The sequence below is a fragment of the Struthio camelus genome, chromosome 3 (assembly GCF_040807025.1).
Source record: "Struthio camelus isolate bStrCam1 chromosome 3, bStrCam1.hap1, whole genome shotgun sequence".
NCBI classification, from domain to species: Eukaryota; Metazoa; Chordata; class Aves; order Struthioniformes; family Struthionidae; genus Struthio; species Struthio camelus.
The window spans coordinates 145537865-145562038 of NC_090944.1; the positions used below are offsets into that span (position 1 = coordinate 145537865).

General features: G+C 37.4%; 1 protein-coding gene across 5 annotated transcripts in view; it reads right to left on the minus strand.

Annotated features, from left to right (window-relative positions):
- Positions 1–24174, minus strand: part of RALGAPA2 (Ral GTPase activating protein catalytic subunit alpha 2) — a 197857-nt gene that overhangs the window by 92765 nt on the left and 80918 nt on the right. For all 5 annotated transcript variants that reach the window (XM_068940778.1, XM_068940776.1, XM_068940781.1 and 2 more), the window contains 4 exons: positions 23894–24087; positions 23284–23382; positions 22804–22959; positions 2524–2652 (listed from right to left, as the gene is read on the minus strand). In XM_068940778.1, coding sequence (XP_068796879.1) covers positions 2524–2652; positions 22804–22959; positions 23284–23382; positions 23894–24087 — 578 coding nt within the window. The remainder of the gene's footprint in view (positions 1–2523; positions 2653–22803; positions 22960–23283; positions 23383–23893; positions 24088–24174) is intronic.

The following is a 24174-nucleotide window of genomic DNA, read 5'->3' on the forward strand; positions in this document are numbered from 1 at the left end:
GTTACCGAAAGGCCTCAGGCCTGCTTTTGAACATAGTGGCAAAGAAGATGTCAAAATGTTAGCTACTTTCATGAAGTATGATGTTAACAGCATCTTTTGCGTAAGTGCAATACCTATGAATGCATACTATAGGCATGGCAAATCAAAGCATTCCATTTCATTAACTGTAAAACGCAAACGTCTAGAAGATGGAAAGTGATACAGAATTAAACCTTTCTAAACAATCACAGAGTCCAAAATTAGGATGAGAGTGTTGAAACTGTTTAATATTGGAAAATTAACATTATTTCATGTATTTGTGTGTTGAGTTGTAAATTCTAAACTTATATTTCTACTTTCTCTATAGAAATCTTTGTTTGAAAAGCAGAGGTACATTCACTGGATGCGTAAAAATTTAAAATAAAAAAATTAGAACTCTATCATATGCCTAGATTAAATGACTAACCAAACAGGTTAAGAACATCACAGTTACCTCAAAAATATTTTAAAATCATATATGAAAAAATCTGTAAAACATATCCTTGCCAAATTATGAAATTTGTTTTACTACATGCTCACCTTTACATAGTTATCTACTTTACTGAGAACACACACTGTTAGTTACAGAGGTTTGTATTTCAAGGTCAACCTGCAAACGGATACGTTTCTGTAAGGTCTATATCCTAGCTGTGTTTACCTGCTTTTATGTAGTATTATCACAACAGCAATGAGTTATTTATTTCTGTTTTACCAGAGTTTCTCATTATAAGTCATTTCTTTCCTAGCTATTCCCCTCTTACCAGGTCTCCCTTACTTACCCATTCTCTCTATCAAAAAACAGGTTTAAAAATTCAGTTTCTTTCTCTCTCTCTCTCTCTCTCATATGCACATAACTGACCACATCACATTCTTCCCAAATTATTCCACTGCAAACTTTGCTGCAAGAAATTCAAACCCTCTTCTTACAAAGGTCTACAACACTCCTTTCTTGCTTCCCAATGCCCTTTTCTGCCTTTCAACTTTTGTCAAGCTCTTTCTCAAAAAACATTTTACTCTATAAATTTTTACACCTTCATTTGTACAGTTACTTTAATAATAATATGCAATTTGTAGTGTCTGAATCTCAACATTTCTCGTGAAAAAATACATTCTGCACAATTCTCTAAGCAATTTTTTCACATCAAAGAATTATTTTTCATGAAGAATGGAAATACTAGAGGCTGATGCCTGATTTGGTTGTGCATCTACTTATGCGGCAATTTCTTTTAATCCCCCCCCCCCTTTTTTTTTTTTTTTAAATCACCAAGTCCAAACCTGAAAGGTCACGCAGAGACTCCTGATGATATTTCAGCTTCTTAAATACTAGGGACTCTTATGAATATTCAAGGTTCATAGTAAGCTGGTATACATGAGCTTTCTTAAGCATATTCTGCATTTTGAATAACTCTTCTGTCATTACATAAATCAGCAATTCTATGTCAAAACATCCCCCCCAAAAAAACCCAGAGCACCTTACAGAAAAGGTGGTTGAGAGTTCTGAATGCTAATCCAATACAGTTGATAGCGTGACACAAAAGGAAAGCACAATGCACTAGAACTGACTACATTCATAATAAAAATACGTAGAGAGATTCCTATTTCAATAAAAACATCTAAGCAATAGGACAAAGAGCAAAAAATGCATTTACTGCTACATAACCGTTTGTGATGTTGAAAATATGCACACTGTACACTAAGTTTCATGTTTGCAGGAGAAATAGAGGCTTTTTAAAAACACTTTCCATGGAAAGTTGAATTTTCAGTTCTGACTAGCATTTCAAGCTCTGGATCAATAATTTAGCTGATAAGTTTTTTAAACAATGTCAGAAAATTAATGGCTGTAAATTATTTGGGGGACAATGAAAAAGTATAGAGTCACCCTTTCAATTCTGCTGAAACAGCAAGAGGTCTGTGTGCCTATGCAGTGCCATTAACACAGCAATCCAAACTTCAAGAACAGCAGGAAAAACATATGGCTAAGATGGACAGAAAGTTCTCTCCTGAAGTGAAATTTCATGTGTACCAGCTCTCCTGTTTTTCTCCAGGACTGTCAGATCTTTACTCTTTTATTTTGGCATCCCATCATTAATTTGCTATTTTACTGTCCCTTCATTACTTTAACAGATTTAGAATCCTATCTCTACAAGCGCTGATACTTGGTAAGAAACTCTGTTTTACCAAAAAACTCCATGTTTTCAATATTCACTTACTGAAATAAGCTAATGACATTCTGAAATCCAAGTCCTGCTTTTAGTGTGTAAATGTGCTGCAATATTAGCAAGGATATGATTTCTCACACTTTGGCCTTTTGATGAAACACCTTCGCAATACTAGTATGTCACCTTATCCTACAATTTCACACATCAGCTGCCATGGTATCCGCCCCGAGAGCCCAGTTTCACATTGCACTAATGAGTCAACACCTGTTAGAGTGGAGAAATCTGAACCTTGTTAGCAACTGTGCACTCTCTTGGGAACGGGGATGTCGAGCATTGTCATACTCACCTCCAGCATGTCTGTACTAAGAATTCTGGCCGCAGCTGTAATGAAGTCTCCTATCAGCATTGTAAAGCCAGGTAAACCCAAGAAGAAAAACCAAGGTGGGCAATGCTTTATGACAGTATTCAAGATATCCTGAAAAAGAAAGAAGTTTCCTCTTTGAGGAGAGAGGGGGAAAAAAAAAAAAAGTAAAGGAGCAAACAAAACCCAAAAGACAAAACTTGAGAAGGTTTAGCTTTTTAATGCATCAGCTCCACACTAATCGAAGTGATAGGAAGCATACAGTCACATAGCTATCTATATAACTTATTATTGCATAACAACCACTACTTTCCACTGCAGGCACATTTAGTGGGAAAAGCGTGCTTTGTATACTGGTAATATTTGTATTCTTAAATTCCTATTAAAATGTTTCCTCACATATAAGCACAAAAACAACTGTTTGCTTGTTAAATACAATTGTTTTTGTTTTCGAAAACATTCAAACTGTTAATCAATTTACAGTGAAGTTATACACCTTCCAAAATGAGGTATCACCTAATATCACATTATTCAAAATTCTGTAGCCATAAAAATAATGAAATAACACAAATTACTATCCACTTTTCCCTGAAGGAGTTCAAGGCAATAACCTACAACAGGTTGCTTACTGCTGTTATTTTGCTCCAGTGCACATGGGATGTTTTTCTAGGCTAGCTGAGGAATACACTAATGTCAAATGCAAAAAGTGACTGTACACAGCATAGTAACACAGATTAATCTATCTTCACTAGATCATTATAAATCCCGCTTCACCTAAACAGCAAATACAGATAAGTCTTGGGGGGGAAAAAAGACATCTGTTAATGTTTTAAAGATCACAGTTTTTCTTCTTCTCTTTTTTTTTTTTTTTTTTTAAACCAACTCCATCTTCGCTCTCATAATTACCCTGTGACACAGATCATACGAGACAAGCATTTCAACTTTAATGCCTTCCGTGTTTCAATTCTTCAGTCTCTTCAGATGAGAGCAAAGTTGCTGCATTTGAGTTGAGATTTCCCTTCTACAAGATTTCAGTAGGTTGACAGTTAGGCACAAAATCTATACAACACAACTGCAATATTACATGTGCAAAAGAATTAGCTGAAGTTATTTCTATATGGATTTCAAAATTATTTTTCTTCCCCTTAAAATTTCAAAGAAGAGGAAAACAACTTTTCGTGGCCATCTATAGCTTTACTGCTCGTATGATGTGGCAAAGAAAGGCTTGCACCTAAATTTTAGCCTCAGAATGCATCTTTGTGCTCAATTTCTAAATCAAAAGCCAGAGAAATCAAACTCCCTTTCCCCTATTTGCAGATATGCTTTAATTATGTGGGTATTTTCTCAAAGCACTGCTAAACACCTGGACAAAACCTATTTATTGTTCTACTGAAGTATTTACAGCAGTAACATGAAATCCTATGAAATAATAAACAGGGTTATATATTTCAAATATTACCAGATAAGTAAGATTCAATTTTAGCATTGTACCAGATAATGCTTTCACTTCCCTGAATAAGCTAAAATGCCACTCGAGTTAATGTTTAAACTAGTTTTAATCACTTCCTTTGAAACATTTTGAAGTCAATATCAGTCAATGTAAACATTCAAAAAGAGAGAGCAGATGGATGCAGCAGCTCATAAAGTGGGTGGCAAACTCATGCTCCAAGCAGAACAAAAGATCCACCTTTTTATAATTAAGGGCCTGATTAATGCACAGGGCTCCTCACAGCACAACACACCTGTAATTACTGACGGAGCCAGGTACTGCGCTGTTTGGTCTCTGAATAATTGGGCATCGAAGTAGACAGCAGCAGATGGGAGTACAGTTCTGTTGACATATGCTACAATAAAAAAGCCCACGCTAACCTGGCTTAAAAGGTAACAGAATGCAGCATGTACAAAGACCTACTACAAAACAACTGTGTTAACTTTGTCCCCATTTCATCAATTCCATCTGTGAAATACTAGAGTAACGTTCATTTTTCTTTATAAACCCGAACACTGCCCTTGAAACTCACTGCCACAGGGCTTTTCTGTAGAGGCTGCAGGCAAGAAAGCCCAAGAAATCACACCAAAACACAAAGCTGTGAGGCTACCAGATGTCTGCAAAGACTGTGTAAGCATTTATTTTGGAGCGCTTTTTTTGATTTGAAGCTGTATCTTCAGGGGATTGCTAGCGTACCCTCAATCACAAAATCAAGATGACTCTAGGTACCGCTCTGACCTCTTAATTATGATCATTTTATATAACACTGAGGAAACAGGAAGAAAGAGGGAGAAAAATATAACTACAAAACCATTATATTAATATATTAATACCTGTGAACTTACACTGTAGCATAAATAACACAGTTTTAACACCCAACATCTGTAACAATACTTTTACTCCAAAAGCTGTAAGAATTTGGTTGCACGTACCCTATTTGCTGTTTATACAAGATACTACTGAATAAACAAATAAATAACGCTTTTCAGAGTAAGAAGGGAAAAAGTTTTAAAAAATTATTGTGAAAAGCTGATCAAATAATCCTCAACTTTTCTCTTCTGTGACGTAGCTTAAAAATTACGAATTCACTACACAGATCATACGCTCCAGTGATACAGCAGACTCATAACCGCTAACGGCGTAGAGCGGCAGAAGCGTCAGTCTGTGTTCAGCCCAGCTTTCCATTAGTTGCCGCTGCCATTTTTCACCCCGGACACTTTAGTACAAATTTGTGGTAGCTTTAGTTAAATTAACACAGTTCAGAATCTGCCGTTACATGTGAGCTTCCTCCAAACAGAAGAGACTGGAAAGAAACTGCACCTCTGGAAGGCATTTTCTGATAAAACTCGACCAATTTTCTCTTCTTTCTCAATTAGCATACTTCGATGCACAAAACACAGCTAACAGTAAAAGCCCAACGCCATGTAGTAACTCAGTAGCATTGCAAGCTTATCAAATGCCTCAGGTTTATGAGAAAGCGACCAAGTGAGAACATATGTCCTATCAGTGATATTGCAAAAATCAGGTAATTCAAACAGAGGCAAGTTGCTTCCTTCCCCTCAAAGCACTGCTCTATATATGTAAACTGTGTTCAGCAGCTTACAGCCTAGTAAATGAATCACTTTAATTGAATGCTATGTACACAGTGACTGGAAAAACACAAGCAATAAGAAAAACATATGGTGATGGCTATAGAAATTGGTTTACTCATTTGTGGTGCAGTGTTGTTTCTTTACTTCTTTCATAATTGACCTTTAGAACGATAAATGTGTAAAATAATTTTGGTTTATTATGGCTCCAAACCTTTCAGCAATTACACAAAATGAAAATTTAAAAGGAAGTATTCATTCTGGAAGCATTTCTATTGTTTACATAATTGCACAGCTATAATTTAGTGTTCATGTTGTTAAAGAAAAGTGGGGGGGGGGGGGGGGGAAGGACCATTATGGACTATTTCAATTCAAAATGATGCACTGTAGTGTTAAAAATGGGGAGGAGGGGAGAGAAGGGGGCAATCACATGCACGTCCATCTCAAATGGATTAACTCTACCTCAAATGGATTAACTCTATAAATGGCATAATATTTCAATATACGATAATCTGGTAATCCAAATAAGGTCATCAACGTCCTTTGAGTAAGTGAAAGAAAAAAATTTATGCAAGTTCATTGAAAGGGCAATTACAAAAATATTCTTCACCTAATTTTTGTTCAAGCTTTTGCAGATTGCAGGTGTAACAAAATAGCCCGCCATCTGTCTTTATCACGTTTCCAATTGTCCCTTAACAGGAACAACATGGATTTTTCACTTAAAGTTCACTCTGTTCTTCATTGAGATATACATCATTAAGGGCTGAAATTTACAACACAGAAAAGATGATTAATTTAAACATGACTCAAACAGTAAAGCCTTCCTTTTCCTTTTTTGTTTTAAAGGAACAAACACTTTCTTTTACTGATTCTGAGTTATCCTAGGTATTATTATATTTTAGGTAAGAGTTAACTTGTCAAAAATTAAGTTCTAATAAAAATTTAAGAAGTACACACTTAAAAAAAAAAAAAAGCCATAGGAATAGTTTATCAGAAAAAAATCTGAGTCTGTCGTTTAAATCTACCCTCCCAAAGAATTATATTTGCTACAGTATCTTGTGCTTGAATTCAATAGGGAAAGGTATTAAAACTAGGATAACATGCTGAATTTGGAAAACATGGACAAGGTTATTTCCCAAGCACAAAATTACTGAAGAAATCACTTACTACTGTTAATTGTTGCCTCCGTTCTAGACTACACTAAAAAACTATCTCTTTGAAGCTATATTAATAACACAACCTCCCCCCCCACCCCAGCGCTTGTGGAGCGATGTTCAGATGCCTTATTAACAGTGACCAGGTAACCATATGAAGGGAACAGAATTTTTTACGTTTCTCCCATTTTTTAAGCGTGTCCTATATTTTTATAACGTAGGAAACCACTGGAACTAGGACAGAAATCTACAATGGAAGAAATATGTTAAGTTCATGCACAATAACAGGGAGCTATCTGAATACCTATTTGATATAGACATACATATAAAGAACATAGTTATTGCTTGATGGCACTACTTAAAATATTGAGATGACTCAGACTTCTCCCAAATCTCTCTGGTAGGACCGTTCAGAAATATCTGATTTTTAAGATATTAACATCACAGTGCTGAAATAGCCGTGGAGCACGGGGTTAACAATTTACAGGAAAGAAGGTTTTACTGAAGGGAACGTGAGTTGATCTCTGAGAGGACCTGTGAAAAGGAGCACCCTGCAGTGCTTCGGAGCAAACACACGCTGGTGCAGAAGGAAAAAGTTTCTAGCATGGTAGGCTGAAATTCGCTGAGTTCTTAAGACTTTTCACTTTCATCTATGTGCTATATCAGTAGGAGAAGGGATTGTTTTGCACAGAAAAGCAAAAAAAAAAAAAAAAAGGGGGGGGGGCAATCACGAATCACATAACCTTGCTTAAATGCTCTAAATGTAACAGTTAAGCAAGAAGTTGAAATAAAATATTTCTGAATCGGAGAAGCACTATTGCATATGAAGAGAAAACAAACAAAACCAATACCAACCAGTAACAAAACCAATACTGCCTTGCAGCAGCATGTGAACAAATAAGAAACCTATCTGGGGAGAGTCTAATGCTGCAAAGATGACTGGGGAGATGGAAGAAAAGGTGTGAGCGAACTGGAAGGAATGAAGGGATGGAAGGCATACTATTTCAAAAATATCTATTTCTATTCAAGCCAAAATTCAGAAAAGCCGCACAAGTAAGGTTACAAGTAAGGAGTGGGTCTGGCATAGAGAAGAGAAGGACCAAACACAGACTACGAAACAAGTATTTTAGGGGGAGGGAAGCAATTTAGAAAGAAGAAAAATGTTCAAAAAGGGAACATAACTACCAAAATTGTTCAGACCTTACAGCTCCTTCAATCGGCGTTCCCTGTCTCTCCCCTTCTTCCAGGCAATCCTAGCAGCTCTTTCTCTCAACCGCTTCCAGTTTGAATCTACCCTAACTGGGGCAAGCAGAGGTAGATTCAGGGTTTCCTATGAGACCCTGCACATGTAACAGCTTTTGTATTTTTCTCCGCACTGGAAACATGCTGTCTGATAACGCTTTTTTGAAGAAGTGCAAAGTGCCCATAAAGCAGGGAACGGTGGCATACGGGTAAATTTTCTACATAGAGTGGCAAATGGGGGAAGATAAGGGAGAAAATCATGGTAGCTTTTGGAAGAAAATCATTAACAAAAATACAGGACTCTAAGCCATATTATATACAGTAGACTGCATTACGATTTTTTGAAATGGCAGTCCAGAGAGAAATCTAAAATGCCTTATGGTTTCTGAAACGCTGCACGACTAAAGGGTCCTCATGTGAAATACCGTATCAGGCAAAAATACAGACAAGAAGTACTTATTCCATAGCGTACAAAAGGGAAGTCGCTCGTTTATTGTACCTTTAGGAAACAATGCTCTGCCCAGCTAATACATGTCCCAGTAAACAGCACTAATGGCTTAGCAGGCTAAAAGTTGTACGCTACTCTTCATTGTAGAGTAAGAAGATAATAGAAAGATATAAAAGCTCACAATACTACTTTTTTTTTTTTTTTAAAAAAAACCTCTGATCAATGTTAATGCAAAGAGATAATTAAGATGGCTTCTCCAGTAGCAACACTGCTACAAAATGCTTCATATGCAAAACTAGCAATCTCATATGCGAAGCCTATGACTTGCCATAGTCATTGTTTCTGCATAAGCTTACTATGTAACTAATGTAACTTCCTTTCCGTAATTAGGGACGGTGTATTTTAAATAAATTAAAAGGCTCACAGACAACCATGCAGAATACATTAGCAGATATAATTAATATCACAATCTTCACTGGTAGAGTTATTTCATCTTTAAGTCATTCCTTTTGCTACTGAAAGGAACCAAACTAAAAATTTAGCTGTTAACTTTTCAATCTTCAGCTGCACGGCATTCTGTTGGCTTTTACTGTTCCGTACAATGAAACAAATCCAATCTGTATGTGTTGAAATTTAATCACCAAGGACATCTGCTAGCCCATTTGGGTTTTTTTTTTTTCCCCATGTTTAAAGTTAGTTCTGCCCTTAACATCACTGGACTTAAAAAAGCATCAGCACAATCTCTTTCCCTGGCTATTAGTAGTCCCTTTCGTAGAGAATTTCTCAAGTCTGTATTTTTACCATGTTCCTTAGTATCTTCTGAATATGGTATCCTTTTCCAAAAAGGCTCTGGCAAGACAGAAAGAGGAAGGGGTGGGGGGAACACCCACAGTCGAAGGTTCTGAAACTCGCAAAATAATGAAAAATAGCCTTGCCTTGTCAAGCGCGACTCCAAGGCAAGCACCACCCTAACTGGCACTGCGTTCTCGTCTCAAACTTACAGTGCCAATTTAGACAGAAATAAGACAGTGACACAAAAATCTACAAAAGCTTGCTTCAGGAGAAAACAGTAATCTAAAAGTCTATATCTGACTGAGTATTTCAGGATACCTCTGACTGGAGACGTTACAAGATTTTACAGAACTTTCCAAACTTACCAGGAGTACCAGGAATTAGGATTATCCCAATAGTTGCTTTTTCAAGAAGAGGTTCGAGTAGTGTTAGTAGTGTTTCAGAGTAGTCTTTGGGTACCTTTTTAAATTTTTCCCTCTCCAGAAAAAACAAGGAAATTATGAAGCAGTGAGAAACTTTTGTACTTTTCCAAGTTCAGGAAGCAAAAATTACTGCTGTAGTAAGCAACCAACAGCAATAATAAATATTTCCTTTCTACACTCAGGCATTTGTAAAATTTGTGCGTTGCAGTATTAGATGTCTGTTTAATTCAAACTGCGGGTACTTAAACTTGTCATGCACTATGGCAGGATCTGCATTATCACGGTACGTAGGAAGGGACAGGCCTCGTCCACCGCCATAGTTAAGAACAAGGTGGACTGCTCCAAGTTGTTAATAATGCCTAGGACTTTGGTCCTGTAAAACTTCACAGCTGAAGCAACATCCTGCGGTAGTACTGGAAAAGTCACATAATCCTCAAAAAAGGAAGGAAGGAGGTGCTGGACCAGAAGAATTTTCCCGCAAAGCCAGGTTTGGCAGATGTCCCAGGTTTCAGTGGCACAGAGTAACAGAAGACTGATGTTCCAGGGTGATGGTGCTGGCTGTTATCTGGCCCTGTGTCTTTTAGAGCTTTCAGGAAACACTCAGCTCATCCGGGTCATGAAAGTGTTCTTAATTGCTTTAAGCACCGCAGGAATCATCACTGACCTGATGTCTGAAAAACTGCTTCAGCATAAAGCCAAAGGCCACAGGATTTGTATCTTTTTTTTTTTTTTCCTAGACTCATAGAATCACGTAGGTTAGAAGGGACCTCCACAGGTCCAGTCCAATCTTTTGCTTGAAGCCGGCCCAGTTAGAGCAGGTTGCTCAGGGCTATATCCAGTTACGCTCTAAGTATCTCCAAAGATGGAGAACCCAAAACCTCTCTTGGCAACCTTTCCCAGAGTTTGACAGTAACATTTTTTGTCGATTCAGCACTATTCCGCTCCCATGACCAGCTGGAGTAGTTGGGGCAAAGCTATCACAAGCTTCTTCAGTTTACTCTTGAGAGCTTTGGAGCACTGGGCAAGAGATACTACACAGATTTACTCCTAGAACAGGTTTCAGATTCATAATTGGACTCCAAAAAAAAATTTTCATTCAAAAAAATTTTTCATTCAGTCCTCTAAGTAAGATTCAAGGATCAAGATAGGAACTTTCCAGGACAGGTTTACAATGCACTTTGCTTCACCTTTCTAGGTCTAAGCTTAAAGTCTTCACAGTCAGAATGGTTATATTTCTTACCTCTAAACCTCCAAAAACCCAGTGTGGGTGAGATTTAGCAGACAGAGCAAAATTTGTATAGTTAAAAAAAAGCTATAAAAATGAAAGAGAAAGATTTTTCCTAAGAAATAGCAGGAGAGTTGCAATAAAAAAAAAAAGTTGCTAAAAACCTAAAAAAAATCTAAAAAAACTACAACTAAAGAAAAGCTGAAAGTACAGAGTAAAGACCGCAACAAATTAGGATGTTCCACCACCTCCATCTTACGTTTGAGAGGAACTGAAAACATGAGACAGGTTTTGTCTGTGGATTAACGCATGTATAACGCATAAGTGGTATTTGCCTTAAGAGCAGCCAATTTGAGTGATCACAGCTCAGATCACAGCACAGATACGTGCAACATGAACACGCGCACCAACAATAGTTTGAAACACACGGTTTACACTAAGAGTATAAAAGACAACGTATGCAACACCAGTTGAAGCAGACTTCTGAAAAAAATTACGCATCAGAGCAAAAGCAACGTAAAGAGATAATTACTGACAAATATTTTGAACAACTATTTACTCCTGTCAGCAGCCATTTTTTCTAATTGATGTCAGCGTTTGCAAAACTCCACTTGTGAAAACAGTGACCAGTTCAGCTCTCAAAGGCAGCTAAGTAAATAGGTAAACAAGCAGGTTTAGATGTCAAGATGAGAGAGCAGCATTATGTGAAAGTGCATACAGAGCTCTGGGTAGTAAATTTCTCTTATTTCTATAAACTTATGCCATGAGTGTCCTGTCAATGTCTGTACTTAAGAAGTTACTTGAACGTATAATGTAGTCTGAAAGCATGCTCTTTGGCAACTGTTGAGTGAAAACAACATTCAGGTTAAGCTAGTCGTAACAAGAAGTCTCACTGACTTCTTAGATATCTTAGTTCAAAGAAAGGAAGAAAAGAGCCCTCTTGAGACTGCGGTATTTATTCCTCCTTCTTCCTCAAAACATTCCAAAAAATAGACAAGGTCCGCCATTTGACAACAGCGCATAGTCACTATACTTTTAGGGTTATATTTTGGATAAAAACATGGGAAAAACTACTTTGTCCTTGCCTAATTTAAGTGACTAGCCATTAAAAGAAAAATTGCAAATTTGATATTTTGCACGTACCATTACAAACAGTTATCACCTCACTGTATTCAATGGAGTAGGACTGCTATTACTCTGAAATATTTTAAAAAGAAGTCTTGCAGCACCATGCAAACAGAGCAACTAACCCTCAGGATATAAAACAGTGAATAAACTGGCAGATGAATATTTAACAGGAGTTCGATACCAATAACCCAAAATATACTTAACGAAAACAGAAAAGATTTTTATGCTACACAGAGAGGAAAGCGTTAATCGCAAAGCAACATTAAGCAATTGTGAATACCTGAACTGCAACAGGCTCTCCTGGGGAATGCTTTAAAAATCGTATCACAAGAACATGTAATGATTTTCCATAATCCAAACCAGGAATTGAAGCCATCCAACCAGGAGGGCTTTCTTGAAACAGCAGATTCAAAGATATAGCAGAGGAAAGGGATGTTCCTGGGAAAGACCTAAGCATTTCCTTTACTGTTGCTCTCTGGCTCAGTAGGTATCAGAAGAATACTGATTGTTCTGTCTTGTTCTCACAGAGACTTGCATGGGTACAACACTCTAGAAAAACTCTCAGGGCATTTCAGGGCAGAGAGACCTCTGAGATGCAAAATGCTAAAGGAATGAATTTAGCCCAAACAGTACTGAGGCCCTCTTTCCTGCATCCCATCCAAATGGTGCCTAATGTTCTGCCTTCTCAAGACTTTCAGAACCAAGTTCCTAATGCAAGTCTAAATACTACCTTCAGTTCTCTCTCTCTCTCTCTTTTTTTTTTTTAAAGAATACATCAGTTTGCGTACAAAACACTTGCATTTAACGTAAACATTGTAAACAGCCTTTGGAAACCCCCTGAAAATTATATTTAAAATTACAATAGAGTTCAAATTCAGTTTTGTTCACACTGGAGGTCAAGGAGCGAGGTGATAAGACTCGGGGTATAAGTCTGAACTTCATCAAAAAGCTATGGAAAAATCTGGGCTGACTAAATATCAGAAAAACGTCCACTGATTTCAGCGGTACAGGATGAGAATAGTCACGTTATAGACATTCACTTGGTGTCCACTGAACTTAGTCCATCTGGTAACATCTTCAAAGACCAAATGCAAGTGTATCTGATACCCGAATACACCTGTTTCAAAAACCTTTCCTGTCAGTTCCTTGACAGAGGGAAAGGATTTTAGGTGATCTTGCTCGCTGGTTCAGAGTGCAGGTGCAAGTTGTGCTATTGAGATTCTGGTACATGTAATATATGTGTTAGTCCTTCAACACATTTGTGATACGCAGATTGTTTTCCTCAGGGAACCAGAGGCCTTGTGCCCTTCTGCTGTTAAAAGCTGAGGAATTCCATATAAAGCACCCAGGGCCCAAAACTAGACATCTTGTCCAAGATGAAACTAAGGCTATCAGTAAAGTCAGCTCTTCAAGTCCTGGGCATCTGGTGGCTCTAAAGGCTGAATGGTAAAACTGGAGTTAAACAGTACATCAAGATTAAAGCAAAAAAAAAAAACCAAAGAACAACTTGGAAAACATGAGACGTGGTGTTAACTGGAACTTGGAAAGGAGTGTCTACCAGATAAAGCTCGCTGCTTCTACTCTGCTGGGCTTACGCTATGATCTGTATACAGCGTTACAGAGATCAGGACTGCTGGTTTCGGAAAGGAGCTTTTTCAGCCTTCTGGGGCTTCCTCAGGCTGGGAAATGTTGGATCATAAAGAAGCTGCTTAAGTAGAACTGTCCTCTTAACTGGCCAGCCACCACTAGAAGTTTCCAGTGATTGTACCAATGTTCCACATGGAAAGGTCCAAAAGCCTCATGGTCCAATGACATGTTAAGCACAGTTTGACAGGTATGGTCTCTTCTCCCAACCAGCATAACCATCTCTGTCACGACCCAAGATTTCACCTGGATACCATTTCTAGGCAAGCCAAGATCCATAAGGAAGCAAATAATTGCAGACAATAATTCAGTGTTTCCAGATTATTTTTTCAAGGTTGGTGGCATTTGGTAACACTTTTAAGTGTTGGCAATATTTCCAAATGTAAAATTGTTTTAAACTGTTACTTGCCAAATTTCAGAGAAAGGAGATTAAATAGCCGACTTGACATATTCAGCTTCTTATAACTGTTTTGTTGAAAGGTGGAAGTGGCTGCCAGGCTTTGAAGCAGGGGCTTGAAACCTGGCAGGAGGAAACCACTTTAATGTCAGAGATGTGATTTCTGCTCTTTCTGTGAAAAACAATCCAAACCTCATGAAGTTATAAATCCAATTCACCCTTTTGATAAAGATAGCTTACCAGTTAAGTTCTTTTTAGAAATCAGTCTTCTATAAGCATGGTAAGGATCATGGTTGGAAGGACTCAGCAGGACCACTGTCACGTCAAGAATCAGAAGCAAGAGTAGAGATAATGGCTCCTGTATGTTCCCTTTGTCTCTCCCCACCACCTTTCTGGGATCTGAACAACATGGAGGACAGAGCAGAAGGAGCTGAATGGAAAGGGACAAGCGGGAGACTTCACAGGCTCAGAAGACAGTAATGGACTGAAAGAGTAAGTTGCGATATGGAACTAGGGTTGAGAATCACTGTGACAAGGCTTTAGTGTTTAGAGAAGAAACTGCATTTGGAAGCCACTACTGATAGAAAGATATCATCACATCATTTGACAAGGTGACACAAGGATAAATTTCTTACTGAATCTCAAACACTCAGACACTATAACGATGGATACTATAGAAAAGCCCGTCAAAATATTGACAATGCTATATTCAAAGCATGACTTACATAGCATGCAATGAGATAGTTTTGAATTATACTTTAAATAATGAAGATTAATCCAAATTCTGAGTATTTGAGCGCATTAAGTACTACTGCACGCACTAGCTTACTTGTATGATCTTCTAAGTGTTTGCTTTGCTACTTGAACATCATTTTTCCCTAAAATTTATTATTTAACAGTGGACAGGGCTGGATCCTCAAATGGATCCGCTTTTAACCTTTGCCACAATGAAAACCGACTTATGAACCACAATGAAAATCTTACGAAATTTGGTTTCCTGGAAAGTTTTTGCTCAATGGGAATATTTCACCTCTCGTTCTAGTACTAGTTAATTTTTACAGCAAGCTCTTGCCAGGCACTGTGTCAAAGACCTTGCAAAAGTTGAAGTAAGGTAAGCCATCTCCTTCTCAATAGCTATTCCCTTACTGACACATTAAAATAATTAAACAAATGAGTGGAACATGATTTTTCTTTCCAAGCTTCTATTATCCAAACTATATGTTATGACCTTTTCTAGCAGCATAATTAATTAGACACTCTCTTCAACTCATGGATTAAAACAGGAATTGTCGCTCAAAGGGTTAAAAGTTCTAAGACCAAGGCTGACCTCAATCTGGCTTTGTCTAGACTTGCGTTGCCTGCTCACCATGACTCTGAAATGCTTCTACAGATGTATAAGCTCTTTTCACACCCTTCATTGTTGACTGGGTCAATCCTTAACAAGCAAGATGGCAGAACTGCTCAACTGCAACAGTGGCTTTCTGTACAGTACCTAACACAGTTCACGAAAAGGGACTTCTACTGATAATACAAATACCAATGAGTGATAATATCACTTGAATTCTGAAGGTTTCGGGGTATTTCTAGCTGAGCTCTCCTTTCTGTAATTTGTTTTCTTAAAACATATAAAAACATAATGATTCTTATAAAACAGTTCTCTCCCCGCTGATTCTTTCATGCAGATTTTTTTTAAAAGTAGTATTATAAAATGGCATGTTTATTATAACAACAGCATAAAGAGATATTTAAGTAACTATTTTTAGGTAAGGAGTTGGAGGTAATTCAACTGTGATTTATTCTTTACTGCCATTTATACAGTGACTTCTCTCATCTGAAAAGGTGATGCAACTGTTGCAGAGAATTATTCACTTCTTCATGCAGAGATGTTTGTTATTAGACACTTAGATATGGACAAATTAGATGCAGCTCAGTTACATCACTATCTCCTTTCTCATCTGCTAAGCTAATTGCTAAATCTTGAAGTCAGAGTGCCATGGGAGCTTTTTACAAAATACTCCCTTGCACTGCTCTTTTATATATCCCATGAGATAATACAGACAAGTTTGAAATGTTAGGCTGCATTTGCCATGAATAATATTGTATTAATTTCTGACTCATATTCAAAATGTATTATTTTATTTTTCTACCAACACCAAAATTTACACAACACAGCAAAAATTTGTATGCTCATATCCTTAACAGAGGAGTGGAAAAAAACAGAGTAATTTAAAGGGACAGATAATGAAAACGGTACGTGCATTTGTGCAGAAAGGTTGTATTCTCACCAGTCTAAGAGAAACCTTTTGTCCTCCATCTAGATAGCTAGATATATCTGGACAAGTGTCTACTGAAATAAATGCAGCTGCATTTGTGGTTTAACTACTGCCTATTCAGAAAGTAAAATTAGTGCTTTATGCAAGTTCTTTGTCTTTATATTGGAGGTGATATTTTCATTATGATTAAATCCGTAACAACGGTTTGCTCAGGTAATATAAGATTTGTGTGTTCTAAGAGAAACGTGGTTCAAAAAATAAACATCTTTCTTTTCAAAAGAAACTGATGCTAACTCAAATACTGATAATCACACTTAAATTTAAAAGGTTTCCACCGTAATTTTAATAGATTACGTAGCCACATAAAAACCTCATCTAAAATAGTCAATGGGACTACCTTTAGTTAATCCGTCTTTGTGATGCTTCTCCCTATACATTTTAAAGTCCTACTAGTCAAATACGTAGAAATGACAATTTCCCCATGAGAAAAGTTTCCTCTGCTTTCTCTGCTAACAGCTGGAACTGTTGCTAACAGCTCACTCCTTAATGTCTCCTTAAAAGTGAGACATTTATGCTTGTGAATAGCAAATAAGAAATCTCACAAAGTAGGTCTATATTCCACTATAAAGTCTCCAATTTCCAGCCTCTTTGCGCAAACTAGATCAAATTTCCCCCACACCTGGGAAGTTTAATCTTGTTAATGGCAAGGCAACAGACTACTAACATATCCTGCCTATGCCATTTATCTCCCTGTGGAAGAGAGATTGCATGCCCAGTCATCAAGGTACCATGGACAGCATAACAAAAATAAATAAATAAATAAATAAAAATACATCCATGATCCATATTAACAGATACCAAGGATATGAGCACTTTTTATGACATTATCTAATCTGAAAGATTGTCTCACAAGTACCTATTTTGCAGACATTGAAACACACGCTCACACGCATGTGCCCGTTCAATAACAACCTTATTACTAGCAACACTAACTTGGGGTAGAGAATACCTGGCCTGTGACTACGGCGGGAGTAACTATGACTGGCGGCAGTATATATTTCTACAAACAAGAAAAATAACAGAAAGAATGACAGCATTACATTGTTTAAAAGAAGTAATTTAAATTAATCATTAAGTGACTTATGTTTTATTTCCACTGTCACCACTGTTAAAAAAGCAGATGGAGTCTTCCAAAGGTGATGCTAGTTATAACTGATAACTAATTTTTTGATTAGGGCATCATTTCACTTCTTGGCAACCATGAACCAAATCTCGTAGCAAGTTTCCTTTCTAGAAAATTCAAGATCATTCTGTGGCACCATCAGGTAAATTTGAAAATTAAAGGTTTTATTGAATGAAGTAAGGAAAGTAACAGTACCCTTCTCACCACAAACTTCTCCAGATTCAATTGCCACAAATTTGTATTTTGTTAATAATATGACATAAAAGACAGCGAGCAGTTGCTCACTTCTATCAAAAGAAAGCAGTGGTTTTGGCTGCTTAGGCAGTGGACTATTAGGGCTTCTGAAACACAAGGAGTTCTAGAAATCCATTTTAACATACACAACAACCACATTTAACAAGACTAATAACATCTCAAAAATACCACACGGTACCTAGCGGTACTGTATTTCAGAGCTATTGTTTCAGGCTGCCTGCAAATGCTGTGAGACATCACGGGCAAAAGTTTTAATCAGTTTTTCACGTTTGCAGAATTTCACAGCAATCTGAGCTAAAAATAAGTTTATTTCAGGAAATGAAAACTTGAATCCTAGAAACGAGGTTGCAGGGGGCAGGTGTGTTCTGCAGCATTATGAAATACTAGGATCCATGTTTGAGTAGTCCTGGTGCCCAGCAATACATCCTCTTTCCTACAGTGTTTATCAGATAACAGCATACACCAAAAATCACTGAGAAATACAAAAAAATCACCAAATCAGTACAGGTACAGATTCTGCAGTATATTGTATCTGTTGTATATGAGCACCTTTTACTGGAACTTATGATAGCAAAGTGCTACGCAACGCACGCTTCATGAGAGGCTACTGTTTTCAGTACTTCTGAACTAAGGACTTCTGCCTCATACAAAACATTCATCCATTTGTATTTGGAACAGACTTTATCCTCAGCACGTGAAATATTTAAATAGTCTAAATAGCCATCAAGCAACTTGATGATAATTATGTAACTCCACTATGATTATCAAGAATGTACTTCCTAACAAAACATATTGCACGAGAATTTAAGCTTCAAAGCAAAATGAGTTAATACCTCAGACCAGCTAGTTTCATAACTCAGGAAAATAGACAAAACTGGAAGGACAGTAACACATAAGTGAACTTGTGGTCAAGTATGCCACCAAGAGGCAAAAAAGGCAAAAACAAGCAAGCCAAGGAAGAACAAAAGAACAGTATCAATGTGCGAAATATCTGGGAAACCCTGGGACGATCTGTAATTTAGGGTCTACCCTCACTGTACAGTCTTCGCTCCTTGAGCATGTTTAATTTCTAAATTGTAAATCTGCACGAGGACTGAAATCCCACATACAACAAAACAAGAGGCTTAAATCAACGGAACGGTTCCTAGCATTAAGCGCCAAAACAGTATAAACAAACAGGGTCAGAAACACTAATCATCAGTGACTAACACCACATTTTAAAAAACTGCTTGGTTTTCATACAGGAAGTGGTTCTACAGGAAGAGGTCTGACTTCAAACATATATAACATCCAGTAAAAAAAAAATACTGCCAACAGCTTAGCACTTCTGCAAATCTGGCCCTGTCACGCAAACGTATACGTGAAGACAACACAGGTCTTAAATCCTCTCCATCATTTTCCATTCCCTTGTTCTTGTGTTGGTAGTGGCTGCTATATTGATTTAAAGGCCTTGACTTGTATTTTTTCCATACACAAGAGTGAAACTGTTTTGAAAATCTGATCCACATCACACTTTAAAGCGTCTTGTGTGGGTGGGGGGGTTGTTTGTTTGTTTGTTTCTCTCTCAACGGCTCTATTTGATACTGTTTTCAAAACAGAGAAAGGGGACAGGCTGAAGTCCCGGAAGTGTGAATATACGGGGATGTTATCATGCAGTCTTTTCTTTGTAGGGACATGAAGTTATTCTGTACTCCAAGACAGAGTGCTCTGTATGTCAAATGCATTAGTGAAATGCTGAAAAGCAAGCCTCTCTGCAGCACTGGCTGCGTGAACTGAGAACCTGCGGTCAGGAGTCTCTGTGGTTGCAGAGGAATCTTTTATTGGAGCGCTTTCATTGCTACCTGGAAACGTACTGAGTTCCCTTTACACTTGGATAAATCACAAATGGGAAAAAATAAATGGCAGGTGTTTATGACTTTCTGACTGTTGCAGCAGCAGCTAGGACTCTTAGATGTGATTAGGAGAAAATCCTTCCCCTGCCCTTCCCTTGCCCTTTTCTTTGCAATATCGGTTTGAAGGGAAGACTTTCCAAACGTTCTAACTCTTCCGGGGAGAGGCTGAGATTCAGAGGGGAAGAGTCAGGTAACAATTCATTATTTCTCTCTTTCCAACCAGTTCATAAAATGTGTTTATTTTGTTGATACCTTATTTTTTGACTGCATCTTTGCCAAATCAGAATGTTACAAAAAAATCTTTTATATACATATACACACACACACACACACACACACACATATATATATTTGCTAAATAAAATTTGCTAGGGTTTTCTTTCTCTCAACTCCCTGAGAGAGAAAATTAAGTCTGAGGAAAAAAAGTTTGATTTAGAATTTCCTCCTTTATCCGGGGGGGGGGGTGGTGGGGGGGTGTCAACGCAGCATGAGGCAAACCTGAAGAAAATGAGGGGGGACATTACAACGACTCAAGAGTTCCTCTAAAATGCCAATATTTGAAGACTAGCCCTATTACCTTGCTAAAGCGTCTTGGTATATTTTTGCCAACACGATTCTCCTCTGCCAGTCTTTCTCTTTCTAACCACCAACTATTATATTGGGGGGGGTGTTGGGGAGGTGGATGGCAAAAGGGCATGAGATTAGCATGGTGGAGGGCAATGTTACAAATCTTTAGCATTATCCTCTTACTCTGAGAACATTACGGGGCTACATCCAGAAAAACCATAGTTTACACGCTCACCTGTTTTAATACAGTAAGGAGAACTTCATGACTTTCCTAACAACAAGCAACAATAAAACAACAAGCAACACAGAGGGACAATCAACGTGTTTCACGCAAAAACAGCTACAGGAGGAAAATGAGTTAATACTTTACTTCTCTTCATAACGAGAGAGCTTGCTGTAAGCCTGTTTAAAGAAAAAAAAAATTACGCTAAATGCATGCCTTAGGTTTTGAAGGTTAGAAACGAGACGTCATGGCATATACCATAGTGTTAGTGTTTTGCTTTTATAACGCGCAGATCGAAATACTCCACAACTAATAGTTTTCCCTTTCCCACACCGACAGATGCATCTGGGAACTTCAGTAAGAGATCCTTTAAGAACGCAGGGCAGACAGTTTTCTTTCCTTTGTGTCGGTATAATAAGGAAACATTCAGACAGTTTCGACGTAGAGAGGCACATCACTGCAGATAAGCTTTTGAATGTAACCAGAAGCCCAAGCCCAAAGTCTGACTGGCATGCTGAACATTGATAGAGCAAAACAGAGCTTTAAAACACTTAAAATAAAGCATCAGTGACTTAACACTAGTTAAACAAAAGGACAGGTCTTCTTCAGGACTGGAAGCGTAATTAAGATTGGTTAAAACTAGAATAATCATAATTCATGTGAGTCTGTTTCTACTGGCTTAATAAAAGCCAAGAAAATAACTTTCAGGAAATAACTTTCTGAAGAACTAGAGATGACGACTATACTTTTTACGAAGAGGGCTGTACGCCCTCTGCTGGAACCAACGACATAGTGCCTAGCCGTTATTTTCATTAGCACGTTTCTTTTAAGGACAAAAATTTACTCCTACCACTAGAAAAAATACAGAAGTGTTTTCAGATACTAACAAATTTGTTTAAAATCTATTCCTTATAGTTTTTAACACTATGAATATTTAACTGTTTCTGTGGCCAAATAATCTTCTAACATCTCAGTAAATTAACTCTTTTCCTCATCTCCCACTGAGTAGCTCGTAAGAGTAGGCTCAGCCTCGACAGACCGACCTACAAGTGACATTTACGCAAAGAGAAACAGAACGTCTTGACAGCAGCTCCCTGTAAGAGTGACAAAATAACCTTCTGTCTCGCTTCTCATTTAAAAATCCTGCTTCAGTCCCTTCTGTACCAGGTAAAAAGAGCTAGAACGACTATTATAAACATCTCCTGAAGGGAAAAAGTCTGCGGAAGAGTATATTAAAACTGGTTTCTGAGGATCTTGTTGCAAGCAATGGCACAGGACATTGGAAGGAGCATGCTGAGAACAGACTCTGCTCATAAACTAGCCCCTCCATTGCCTAAAAGCGTGTCTAGCATTTTACATTGTCTTGAGGCCCTGTGATAGAAGGAAAAACCTCTGTAACATGAGGTGAGAGTAACCAATATCTACCTGAACTCATCAGGAACGTGAACAAGAGATCAACTGAGGCAGCTGCTCTAGGAGCACTAACTCCATAGCAGCACAGTTGCTAAAGGTACACATGAGATCATTTGGACATAACAGGTTGTCACTTTAGCAAAACCAAAATTGAAATATATTGGTCAAACATGCAGCATTGCACAAGACTTTATACCAATTGAGCACGTGAACATTTTGAATATGACCAGCTTGACTCATCTCTTAATCCTACAATGTGGACGGGCAGAAACTCATCATTAAGATTATTCCTTAGAAATGTACAGAACCCAAGGAAGAAACATCAAATCTCTGTGATACAGTTGTGACAATAAGTCACAAATAAAAGGAATCAAAGGAAGGTTTCATGTCATTCAGATACTCGATGTTCACATGCATTTTTAAACTTTTGCATACAGGGGCTTGTTCTCTCAATCTCTTGCTTATAATCAAAAATTGAATAGACTTTGAAAACCAACATCAGGTTACATAGTCAGACAGCAAAAGCAGAAAGTGCCATTTAGCAGCAGCATCCTTTTAGTTAAACTGTTTCCTTTTGCAATTCACCAATTCCTTTTTAATTTATTCTTAATGTGAAGCTAAAATGAAAATATTAAACAGTCGAATTTCAGAATGAGATGCTTGTGAAAGGCACAACCAGAAGTTATTTAAAAATTTATAACCTGAAGAGTAATGAGAAAGTTAGGACAAAGGAGAAAAATATACTACCTAGTCTAAGGTAGGATGTTAGGCTACAAGGTAATTTTACCCAATAATTTGTTGCAAAGCTTTGCTTCCTTTCTACTTCAGATCTTCAAACATGACAATATAGACATTTTCCTCAGCACACAGCATACAGACACATCCATTAGTAATAAACAGAATATATTTTTTTCAAGCAGAGCTTATACCTGGTCTTCGCTTGTTAAGCCAAGGTGCATCACAAAATAAAAATGAACTAGGAAATCCGAATTTGGCAGAACATCTTGACGCCTAGTCATCATAGCACAGATCAGCCTGTAGGCCTGAAGTTTGCCTTCCTTATATTCATTTGGCAGAGTGGTTGCCTGAAAAGAACCAAGACCTTGTATTAATGCATCTTTTCTAGCAGCCAGCTCACAGAAAGCTGCATCTTCAGCAAGATTTTCTATAAAGCAAATCTAGTGCATGTACTTATTAAAATACACTGAGTACAAATAATAAACAGAAAAAAAAAGCTGCTTTGGTAACCTAGATCAGTGATTTTCAATGTATGTCTGCAGATCTTGGAGGGTATCCATTATCTTAGCCAGCAGTGATTGTGAAAATTAAGAATAATGTACCTAAAAATACACAAATTCAGTATTAATATAGAAGAAAATATTAAATTGAAAAGTTTAGAAGCAACTTACCTTGAATAACCATGACGCAAATATTCTGAGAGGAGGAATTAAAACAGGAGGAGAGGGAGTAGACTGATTGTCCAAACTTATAGCAAGGTTGTCCCTTATCTGATGTTTTAAAAGAGGAAGGTTAATGAAAATAATAGCTTAGCTAAAAACAGTTCTTTACTTCTTATTATTACTTTTCCATTTTCTTTTATTTATTTTACCAAAGGCATTACACCCTGTGGTATGAATAGGATTCTTATAGAAACCAAAACTACTAGGAAATATTGTTTTATCATGTTTCCCCACATGCTTAAGTAAATATTACTATTTTAGGCATACCATGGGCTTTTACATTGAATGCCAACATCTGTGGTATTCTAGTCTATTCCTCTGTTTTCTTTGCTGTTGTTTCACCACTCTGTTTAAATTAACTAATTTAAATTCTCTTGTCATTGAAGAGGAACATTCTTTGGGGGATACCTACTGGAATGCCAACAAAAATTATCTTTATCTATGATAGAATCCCCCAAATATCACACTCATGTTCCAGATGCTATTCCTAAATCAAAATTAATCGTTTTTATAATAAATGAAAACTCATTATCATTAAAGTAAGCATTATATACAATACCTTAGCAAGTTTATACCACAGCTCATAGAGATATCCAAAAACTTTTGCATGGATTCTAGGTGACTGTATATTGTTCACGTCGCCAAGAATTCCCAAAATCCTTCTCCATAGTACAGCAGCAGAATCAGGGTGCCATCCTATAAGGCTTCCACCAGCAATTATACTACAGTCGTCAGCAAGGAATTCACTGCTATCTGTAAATTTAAAAAAGTTCAATTTCTATGAATCAGAAATGCAATATGTAATGTAAACTTGGTCAGCAACACATGAACGTATCTACA